At 46.2% G+C, this 11,089-nt stretch overlaps 1 protein-coding gene across 2 annotated transcripts; it reads left to right on the top strand.

Annotated features, from left to right (window-relative positions):
* Positions 1-3,355: 3,355 nt before the first annotated feature.
* Positions 3,356-10,508, top strand: RRM2 (ribonucleotide reductase regulatory subunit M2). Of its 2 annotated transcripts, none has more exons than XM_081253618.1 (10): positions 3,356-3,532; positions 3,618-3,692; positions 4,046-4,192; positions 4,482-4,598; positions 5,070-5,203; positions 6,846-6,940; positions 7,056-7,189; positions 8,382-8,486; positions 8,571-8,684; positions 8,763-10,508. In XM_081253618.1, the coding sequence occupies exons 1-10, from the start codon at positions 3,425-3,427 to the stop codon at positions 8,913-8,915; spliced, it is 1,182 nt and encodes a 393-aa protein (XP_081109744.1). In that variant the 5' UTR covers positions 3,356-3,424; the 3' UTR covers positions 8,916-10,508. The 2 variants fall into 2 exon arrangements, with proteins under 2 accessions (XP_081109744.1, XP_081109745.1); XM_081253619.1 differs by having other exon boundaries at positions 3,357-3,532; positions 4,049-4,192.
* Positions 10,509-11,089: the final 581 nt, after the last annotated feature.

The following is an 11,089-nucleotide window of genomic DNA, read 5'->3' as shown; positions in this document are numbered from 1 at the left end:
AATGAAGAGTAGCCCCCACTCGCCACAACTAGAGAAAGCCTGCACAGCAACGAAGACCCAACGCAGCCAAAAAAAGAATGCCCCAAGGCAAATAAAACTCTGTGATAAATTCAAGAACTGTATTAAAAAAATAAGAGACTAAAAAGACACAATAACCAAATGTAATGCATGCGTTTAATAGGATCCTGTATCAAAAATGAACAAACCAAATTAAAAGACGTATTTGAAATGACTGGGGAAATTTGATTATGGACTAGATATTAGGTGACATTAGAGAAATAATGTTAGTTTTCTTAGGTCTGAATATGGTACTGTGGTTATGTTAGTGAATGTCCTTATTTTTAGGAGCTACTTGTGCAATACACTGCAATATCTCGGGGTGAAGTGTCATATCTACAACCCACGTTCAAATGATCCAGAAAAGGGCCTCCCTGGTGGTGCAGTGGTTAAGAATCCGCCTGCCAATGCAGGCGACATGAGTTCGAGCCCTGGTCTGGGAAGATCCCACATGCCACGGAGCAACTGAGTCCGTGCGTCACAACTACTGAGCCCGCGATCTAGAGCCCATGCTCTGCAACAAGAGAAGCCACCGCAATGAGAAGCCCGCATGCAGCAACGAAGACCTAATGCAACCAAAAATTAAAAAAATATAAGTCAAATATATTTATTTAAAAAAAAAAGATCCAGAAAAAACAAAAGCCTCACACACCCGTAAAGAGGGATAAAGCAAATATGGCAGAGGGAAACAACCGTTGAATCCTAGGTGGTGGGTGAACACTGTAGTCTTCTTTCCATTTTTCTGTATGTTGAAAATATTCTTAATAAAACGTTGGGAGAGAAAAGTTCCAGCTGCATAATGTAAGGGGCTGTGTGACCGTGGGCACCCTCCTGGCCTCTCAGGCCTTAGTGTCATCTAAAGAACAGAGCTAAAAACACCTACTTCATACTGTCGTCTGGATTAAAAGTGTAAATCACCTGGTCCAGTGGTCCAGGTGCCCAGTGGCTGTGGAGTTATCATTAGTATTATTGTGACAGTCCCCAGCATGGTGTCAGGTATATAGAGGGATGAGTGGCTTTGGGAAAAATCACTTGAGCTCCCCGGGCCTCAGTGACGCCGCCTGGTGTGGTGTGAAGGGCCCCGTAGAGGTCACCGCACCCTCCCGCGCGAGACGGTAAAAGTGCAACTGCTGGGGGCGTGGCGGCCGGAGCGCGGGCTGCGGAAGCGGGGGCGGAGCTTGCGGTGGCTCGGCGTAGGATCCCACAGCCTTGGAAGAGCGCAGCCTCTCTGAAGTTGGGGGCGGAGTCTCCGTCTCGCGGACCAGTAGCGGAGTAGCTGTCAAATCGCGCGCGGAAGGGAAAAGAAGAAGATCGCAGGCGGATCCCAGGGCTTGGCGCTAGGCCGCTGCGGGGAGCGTCCTCTCTCCCCCGGACTGGGCAGCCTGGTCCGCCCGGGCCCTTTGCGTCTCCGGTACCCAGGCAAAGAGAGGGGGAGCTGCAGACCAGAACCCCGACCCGGCTGTCCTCCCGGCGTGACCGCTCGGCAGAACCACGTAGACTTCTGCCCCTGCTTCCTCCTTTGTAAAGTGAGAGCAGTAAAAACCCGATGTAGGGGGAGGACGGGACATGCCCGAATGACTCAGAGGTGGGAGGCGGTGAGGGGGAGGATGGCGGCTTTCCCCCCCGCTGCCTCGTGGCAGTTCAACCGAAAATGAAATAATAGCTTCTGCCTAGCTCACAGAGTTACACTTTACAGTTCCTGTGCATACAGAGTATAGCAGGAGCTGAAAAGTACACGGTGCCTGGGACAGCAACCAAAAGGAGTACGTCGGATACTGATTACCCGAAACTGGATGTTCATTAGGTATTAGCGGACACCAAGGAATCACTGATAGTTCTGTTAGTTTTACGGCTGATAAAGCCATTATCACATCTTCAGTAAAAGTATCCATTTTCTGGAGGTGCATGCTGAAGGGGAAATGGAAGTGTCTGCGAGCTGCTTTAAAACAAATGATGACAGACCAAAGTTTTAGTTGTTGCTTTGTCTACGAGATGTGATGGTCATTGATCTTTCTTCTGAAGCTAGAGAATAAACACAGTACTTTAAGAGAAATAGACCTCTGTGTCCCGGGAGGGTATCTTCTCTACCCCCCACCTCTTTAAAGTATTATATCTAGAAAAGACATTGTAAAAAGTCCAGTCTCACTCAGAGACAGCCCTGACTGTGTACAGCGGTTGGAGCTTTTCCCGGTTAATCATTTTTTTCCTGGATCTTAACTTCTTTCACTGCAATCATTTGTGGCGTTTTGCCAGATGCAGAGCAGACGTCTCTGGCAAATCTGAAAGAGCGCGTACGAAGTCAAATGAGAACTGTTACTGAGTTCATGTCCCCACCCTCACCCGAATGGAGGTTTTCAACCCCCTCTTTAGGCTCTTTGATGCCCAATAGGCAGTAAATGAATTCCTAGTTCTTCAATCATTCTCTGAACTTTTTCTCAGGAATTTTTGCTCAGTTTGCGATTTTTAAAACAATGTCGACATAGAGGACAGGGGTCCGACAGCGGACACGATTTCAGGGGGACACTGCACCAAAGGCCCTCTCTCTGTTATTGACTTGAAAGTTTGCAAAGGACTTCGCATTCTACGTGAATTATCTCATTTAATCCCTTCATTTTATTAGTAATCCCACAGGTCAGGTATGGCTACGAGGCCCAATTTACCGACGAGGGCACCAAATCTTTGTCAGATGACGTGTCCTAGTGACTCAGCAGCCCGCACCCCTAACCGTTTAGACAGTACGGTCACCACCGACCACCCCACACATTTGCCCGACCTCAGGGACCCTGCTTGCACCCCCACCCAGGTACACGTATCTAAATCGCCGGAGCCACGTTCCCTCGCAGCCAGGGGCTTTGTACTGGCATTTGCACCAACCTCATTTGCAAAACCAGTTACCCGGAACCGCGAAACGGGTTCAAGAGACGTTTTCAGAGAGGTGGGGCTCGGCGGGGTGGGGAATCCTCTCCCGCTCTCCGGCGGGCGGGCTCCAATCGCGTTGCTTCATTCAATCCTAAACCTTTCCGGTACGAGAGAGTGCCCGCGCGCGCCAGGGCCACCGGAGCGCGCAGGGCCTGCAGCCTTTGTCCAATGGGGCTCTCAGGGATATGGGCGGTGGCGCCCCCAGCCCAGCCTGCGGCCCACAGAGGCCCGGGAGGGGTAGATCCCGAGGGTCCCAGGAGAGCAGGGGCGACCGGCGTCCGCGCGCGGCTCCGGAATCTGCTACGGGAGGCGTGGCCAGCATCCATCCAATGGGAAGCGGCCACGCCCACGGCGCACGCCTGTGAGGGATGCTTTAAATTCCCGGCGCCGCCGTGCCCCGGCTTCCCGGACCTGCGCGCAGCCCCACCTTGCCGAGTCGTACGCAGCCATGCTCTCCGTCCGCGTCCCGCTCGCCACCATCGCTGACCCGCAGCAGCAGCATCCCCTCCAGCTCTCGCCTATGAAGGGGCTCAGCCTGGCGGACAAGGAGAACACTGTGAGCGCGCAGGGGCGAGGGGCGGGGAAGGGCGGCGGGGTCCTGTAGGACGCGGGCAGGCCTCTCACCGCGCGTCTCCCTGCAGCCCCCGTCCCTCAGCGGGACCCGCGTGCTGGCCAGCAAGACCGCGAGGAGGATCTTCCAGGAGCCCGCCGAGCCGGTGAGTAGGCGGGCTGGGGGCGCCCGGCGAGGGGGCGCTGCAGGAAGGCGGTGCAGGAGGAGCCTGCTCTTGGCGCCAAAGCCTCATTGTCCTCTCAAACCCTACCCCCTCCCGGGCCCGCGCTCCTTTCCCGCCAAAGTCTCTTCCCGATCATTTACTACTTTACACATCTGGACATTTTCCTATTATGCCTCTACTATAGTCCTGCTCTGTTATGTACAGAACCCATGTGTGACAAGCGACATACATTAAACCGCATGAAATTCCCGATAACTGGACATACTTTGCTTAAAAAAAAAAGACAATTTCGTGGTTCGCCCTATACTTTACATTTTCCATCCTTTCTCCCCCAGCAGAACCCTAAGCTATCTGCCCCCAGTGTGGAGGATGAACCACTTCTGAAAGAAAACCCCCGCCGCTTTGTCATCTTTCCTATCGAATACCATGATATTTGGCAGATGTATAAGAAAGCTGAGGCTTCCTTTTGGACAGCTGAGGAGGTAATCGCATTCAGGAAATAGGAGACTTACAAGACAGTTGGAAGCATTGCCCCTAACTCCAGAGGAAGACCCCTGCAGTGCCGGTTATAACTTGTTTGGAATGTGCTTTGCTTTCCTCATGTTCCTCTTGGGAATGTTTGCCCACAGAGGGAGGATATTAGATGTTCTCACTGGCAAAGTGCATGAGGGGTATATTAATCAAGCGATACTAGTAGACTTAAAGTTGGAGAATTACGCATATGTGTGAGGTCCTGCACGTTTGAACCCCTTGTGAACTTCTGTACTCCAGGTGGACCTTTCCAAGGACATGCAGCACTGGGAAGCCCTGAAGCCTGAGGAGAGATATTTCATTTCGCATGTTCTGGCCTTCTTTGCAGCAAGTGATGGCATAGTAAATGAAAACTTGGTGAGTTTCCAAAAATAAAGTCTACTTTTATGCATTTCAAGACTTAAGAGAACTAATAATTTTCTTTTTTCGTCTTTTAAATTTTTCCACACTGAATGTGTATATATCTGTAAGCTAGTATGTATATTCCATGGCATTTCCTGTTCTATAATATACTTTGCAGTTATTTCTTCCTCATGGTATTTTTTTTCCCCCAACTGTAGAGAAGCTCAAAGACAATGTTAAGTGGTAGTAATAGATCTACAACCCTGGTAGCTACCTATTTGCTCTCCTTTTTGTGGCTTTGCTGTTTTAATAATTTGGTTGCATATGTCTTGTTGAGTGCATCCTCCTTGCAATGAATTAAAAAGAATGAATTGCTATTTCTACCTTATGATGATACAAAAGAGGAAGTGTGACGCAACCAGTGTTCCTTGACTGAGTTGCTGCTGGTAGATTTTCCTTAAATTGATCTTTGTGTTTTACCACTAGGTGGAGCGGTTTAGCCAGGAAGTTCAGATTACAGAAGCCCGTTGTTTCTATGGCTTCCAAATTGCCATGGAAAACATCCATTCTGAAATGTATAGTCTCCTCATTGACACTTACATTAAAGATTCCAAAGAAAGGTGAGTATTTGGGTGGTGATATGCCAACATATTTAGGATTACCAATTGTTACTTTTTGAAATCGTATAGAGGAATGACTAAAATGACCAAGTCAAAGAAATTCCTAGCACCCGTGGTCCTGTCTGCTCTGAAGAAGAGGCCTAAATTCACTTTCCTAGCCAGTCACTTAAAAGCAAAGTTATGAAGTTACTCCATTTTATAGAGGTGTGGAAATATACTGCTGAATGTCCAACCTAATGCCTTCTGAAAAAACATCCCTAGAGGCTCTGTCTGATGCCCTAAAACCTAGGTCTGATCGTTTTCACGTCTGGCAAATCTGTCAGCCTACAACTTGAGCCTGGGCCAGGGTGGAGAGGGTGGAGGATGCAAAGTAGAAACATAAAACTTGCCTCTTAAGGGGCTGTAACATAATATAGAAAATAAGACCTAGGAGTATAAGTAGAGGAATTACATGATAGTGCAGAGGTAGCCGTGAACCATGAGATTAATTTAGGCACACAGCTGTTTGCCTGAAATGATAGTTTATATTGGAGGATAATAGAGGAGAAATACAGGTAGCCTCGGGCCTGTTTTACATTTTCAAGATTGACTGGAAAAGAGGGGAGAGTTAGATATGGGCGTTTGAGTCTAGTACTAAGGTCAGCTGCAGGACAAGAGCCTGTGTAGAACAGAAGTGGTGAAGCTGAAGAGTAGCCTCTTGTAGATGACTTGGAGGAAAGTGAAGAGGGAAGATGAGTAGTGACTTGAAAGCCTAGCAGGATTGAGGAGATTCATTGGGGGTAAAAAGATTTGAACATGTTTGTAGACAGAAATGAAAAAAGGAAGTAAAGGTAGGGGCATGATTGGGATACATTACCGGAACAGGTAGGATCAGGACGGCCCGGTGGTTGAGTTTTGAAAGCCAGGGAGAGGCAAGACCCAGGTTGACATGGAAAGAGAATGAAAGGAACCCAATGGCCTGATGACCTTGGCTTCAGAAAACAAGGTCATCTGGGAAGGACGAGGCTGGGCTGGAAAATCTGTAGGCTCCCAAGGTGGGGATGGGGAGGAAGAGAGTAATAAGGAAGACCAGGTAAGTGTAGGGCCGATCGATTTGCTTTTCTGACCTGGGATCAACATTGTAGCACAGAATTATAGCTGGAAACAATCTCAGGTTGTTTAGTTTATTGGCTTTAATTGCTTTATTATATACTTGTGGCGTTTGGGGCCCAAATAATTGGCACAGTGATAAGAGTGTGGGCATCTATTTAGGGAGATAATGGTCAGCATAGCTTAAACAGTCCTAGCAGTTAAGATTTTATAGTTCTTCTAGCAGTTTTCTTTGAAGTTGAAGGTAGGGCCTGTGAACCTTGTCATGACCTGGACTTGAAATAATTAAGCCAATAAATGCTCTTGGTGTAATAGACTGAGTTTTCATGTTAGTAGATCTTGGGGCTCAGTGTGAATGAATGGATACCTACATTTGTATTAACATAAACCAAATGAATGTTGAGATTTTTGAAAACACTGGAGGAAAAAGCAAACAAGTAAAAAGAAATCATTTCAGTTTGAATCCCAAATTGGCCTTGGTCCCAGTGCTCTTACCCAGAAGCTTAGGATAGGAGGTCTCTGCTGGAATTGCTGATGCTCTGTGTGCCTACAGGGAATTTCTCTTCAACGCCATTGAGACAATGCCTTGTGTAAAGAAGAAGGCAGATTGGGCCTTGTGCTGGATTGGGGACAAAGAGGCTACGTATGGTAAGGATACCTTGGCCCTACTTACCCCTGAGCTTCGTTTTCTAAGTGATGTTACTGGTTTGTTTCTATGAACACAAACAGATACTCACTAGAAATATTTTGGCATTAACTCTAGGAGAACGAGTCGTAGCCTTTGCCGCAGTGGAAGGAATCTTCTTTTCTGGTTCTTTTGCATCGATATTCTGGCTCAAAAAACGAGGACTGATGCCCGGCCTCACATTTTCCAATGAACTTATTAGCAGAGACGAGGTGAGTCTAGTTCAGATAACAGGCTGACCTGCACCCCAAACACCTACAGCCCTGTGTTCACTGGAGGGAACCCAAGATGTCAGATGGCTTTAAATGCACATTTAACAAGTGGCTTCAGCCATATACATACTTGGCAGAGAATGAAATACTTTAGATAACTTGCTGAAATTATTTTACTCATATTCTCAATATACATAGGTATTGCTCTATAGGTGATGGGATTTTTTTTTAAGGGAAGTTTTATTATTTCTACCTGGTCTTCTGTGTGATCCTATTGTACTTCAAAGTTAGTTGGTGAGCATCTCAGTGAATCTATTCTGGTCCAGTATATGTCTTTGAATGCACTTGGATTAAAGTGCAGAAGGAAAAGTGAAGGTGCCCAGATGTTCTAGTGTAAGTCCCACCAGCATTGGGATTTTTTTATTATTATTATTTATTTTTGGCTGCATTGGGTCTTCATTGCTGCGCGCGGGCTTTCTCTAGTTTCGGCGAGCGGGGGCTACTCTTTGTTACGGTGCGCGGGCTTCTCACTGCGGTGGCTTCTCTTGTTGCGGAGCATGGGCTCTAGGCGCACGGGCTTCAGTAGTGTGGCTCCCGGGCTCTAGATCGCAGGCTCAGTAGTTGTGGTGCACGGGCTTAGCTGCTCTGCGGCGTGTGGGATCTTCCCAGACCAGGGCTCGAGCCCGTGTACCCTGCATTGGCAGGTGGATTCTTAACCACTGCGCCACCAGGAAAGCCCAGCACTGGGATTTAATGCACTAAGACTTGCAGACTTGATTCACTCGAAATTGCATTCCCGATTTCCCAGGCATTAGGTTTTAAATCTAAAAACTAACTAGCCTAGTCAGAGTTTTGCCTTTCCTGCTGGGAATAGTGGCGACAGTAGAGCTCAGGGCTGTAGAAAGAATGCTCTGAGTGCAAGTTCTGCCCAGTCCTTTGCCACCACACAGAGCAGCGAGGACCAGGCCTGGCCTGCTGTCCTCCAGGGGCCAGCCCTAAGGCCCCTGGGTGGGACTGAGCCTGCCTAGGTGACACAGCAGCTGAGTCATCTTCCCTTCCACAGTTAAAATGCTCTTAGTCTGGCCACGCAAGATGTATAAGGAGAATACAGACCAGCATAAAGCAGTTTCCTATTCCACGTTAATGCTAGAAGTCTGCTGGTTTGATAGTGACCTTAAACCTTTTCTTCTAGGGTTTACACTGTGACTTTGCCTGCCTGATGTTCAAACACCTGCTACACAAACCTTCGGAGCAGAGAGTCAAAGAAATAATCGTCGATGCAGTTAGGATAGAACAGGTGGGTGACGTGTGGAGGCCTCGTGCTTGCTAGAAGATCTCTTGATGCTTCTGTTTTATTGAGAAGCTGTGTTCTGGTCCCTAGGAGTTCCTGACGGAGGCCCTGCCAGTGAAGCTCATTGGGATGAATTGCACTTTGATGAAGCAGTACATCGAATTCGTGGCAGACAGACTTATGCTGGAGCTGGGTTTCAGCAAGGTAAAGTATTGTGGGTAGCCCTCTGGTTCTTTCTGAAACTGGTGTTCTGTATTTATGTTTTGCTGTGAACCTTTTCAGGTTTTCAGAGTAGAAAATCCATTTGACTTTATGGAGAATATTTCACTGGAAGGGAAGACTAACTTCTTTGAGAAGAGAGTAGGCGAGTATCAGAGGATGGGAGTGATGTCCAGTCCGACAGAGAATTCCTTTACCTTGGATGCTGACTTCTAAGCGAACTGAAGATGTGCTCTTATTTTGCTGATTTTTCTTTTTTTCCTTCTCATCAAAAGAGAAATCAGCTACTTGAACTGTATTAACCGGCTACACCATAAATCGCCCATAAAGTTCATTAATGGCATGTTTAAAACTGTGTAGCTACCTCAAAGTCAATCCTGTTAATGCTAGTGGGGTCACCTAGGTTGAAAGCGTAGACAGAAGCTACTCGGATTCTTACGAAAGATCTTGTCCATGTTTGGCGTTTGCAAGCAGGCTGGCTGTACACGACTTCACCCTGGCTCTTAACAGCACCTTCCTTGGCCTCAAAGTGTGGGGAGTCAAGCAAGTTTGATCCAGCAGGATTAAACAGTTACTACCACAAGGCAGTAGGAAGACATCAGACTCACTGCTTCAGATTTTAAAGCAGATTTTAAAGTTTACTTATGATTTGTATATAAAACTGGCACTTTACACACAAATAAACATAGTTTGTACTGTCAGGGTGAAGCCTTGATTTAACCTAAATTTGTTGGTTTCTACACCAAATACAAAAGTATTCTATTTACCACTAACGGGGGCCAATTCAAGATTTACTAGGTGATCAACATAGGTTAAGCCTGTGTAAACTAAAGGTGTTATTTTTATTCTTTCTTTTCTTTGATGAATTGAAGAGCTTTTTAACTCAGTCCTGTGCACACTTAGGTATCAGTATCAGCCAGGTGGTGCCACACAGAACACAGGTTGGTTTTGTGTTCTGTAGCCCACGTCGAGTATGGCGGGGTAAGAGATGTGGAGAAAGGAGACTCTTAACTTAGGTCATTAGGAACTGAAGTGTGATCGGACTCACTGTGGGTAACCTGGGTGTGCATGAGAGGCGGTATCATTTAATTTCTCAAATTGTATGTCCCCCAACTTCAAGTTAGTATGAAAGGTCCTTGAAGAGTTTTCCTAGCTGGGATCCAAGATATTAACTTTGTAAATTGGTTTTCAAATCATCCCTGAATGAAAGGACCCACGTAAGATCTTTCTCCTATTAAGTGGTAAAACCAGGACTGAAATTGCTTCTAAAAGTTGAGTTTTATTCTGGTTTTGTTTAATTTGTGTGTAAGTAGGTACTGTTGACTTAACCATTTGTACTTTAAGTTAGAAAGTTGTTCTGCTATATTTTTTTATATCATATCTGTAGTTCATACTTTGAAATAATTACCTAGTATTGTTCTGCAGTTCGTAATTGATTGAGTGGATATTGTTCCGTGCAATTGCTCCTAGGATTTGCGTAAATGTGAGCATCATCTACTGGATTCTTAAACTTCAGTAGAAAGCTGGTGTTATGTGAATAATTAATACATGTTCCACTCAAATATTAATTTCAGAGAAAGTATAAACTTAATAGATATATTTAATAGGGCTAGTTTGAATCCATCTGCCTTTCTGTTCCCTCCCGCCTCCAAAAAAGATGTTACGTGGAAGGTAATGCATGACACACACCAATCCTTTGGCCGTATTTGTTAACACATTGTGTTGTGTGTTGGCTGACCACTGGCCTGTTCTACTGTCAGTTTTCTTCATTTATTGTATTAATATAAATGGTAAAATAGTCAATTTAAACACTTCTGTAGTATGGGACCCTTTTCTACCTTTTAAATTATTGTTATAAAGTTAATCTAGATTTTATGGTCCTTACACTTGTGCAACACAAAAATAAACACTTTGCCTGGCGTTGTCAGGTGCAGGTGGCACTTGGAAGCAGATTTTGGGATTCTGCCTCCCATTAGCTGTGTGATACAAGCACTAGCTTCTGCCAACTAAGATTCGGTTTTTTAATCTGTTTAAAGGGAAACATTTTGTCTAAAGCATTTCAGAGTCCTGATGTTGAGTACTGCGCAGGTGTCAGTGATTTAAATAAAACCGTTCTCATGTCCGTTCCTTGAGAAAATTTGCATTTCAATTCAGGAAGAAAAAGCCAGGAAGTGTTCATAAATACTGAATAGGAGTTCATGGGCTTTTAGCAGTTCTGGGGAGGGAGCTTTCCTCATGCCTGTCCTGGCCCAAGGTATGTGGGAAACAGGTTCACTTGAAAGATGATGCCCCAGAGCATCTGCCACAAACTGACCTACAGGGGCTCGGGTTGGTCCCCCTTGTCTATAAATGCCCTTTCCTGGGGCGATCCCACCCACCTTCACCTGTCC

Source organism: Mesoplodon bidens, assembly GCF_964165515.1.
Source record: "Mesoplodon bidens genome assembly, chromosome: 14".
NCBI classification, from domain to species: Eukaryota; Metazoa; Chordata; class Mammalia; order Artiodactyla; family Ziphiidae; genus Mesoplodon; species Mesoplodon bidens.
Note: the sequence above shows the minus strand (reverse complement) of the source record. Positions and strands in the feature narration are given on the sequence as shown.

Coding starts and splice junctions, on each gene's coding strand:
- RRM2 (XM_081253618.1), top strand. CDS start 3,425: ATGCTCTCCGTCCGCGTCCCGCTCGCCACCATCGCTGACCCGCAGCAG. Junction 5,204..6,845: donor ATTAAAGATTCCAAAGAAAG/GTGAGTATTTGG, acceptor GTGTGCCTACAG/GGAATTTCTCTTCAACGCCA. Junction 8,685..8,762: donor TGGAGCTGGGTTTCAGCAAG/GTAAAGTATTGT, acceptor GAACCTTTTCAG/GTTTTCAGAGTAGAAAATCC.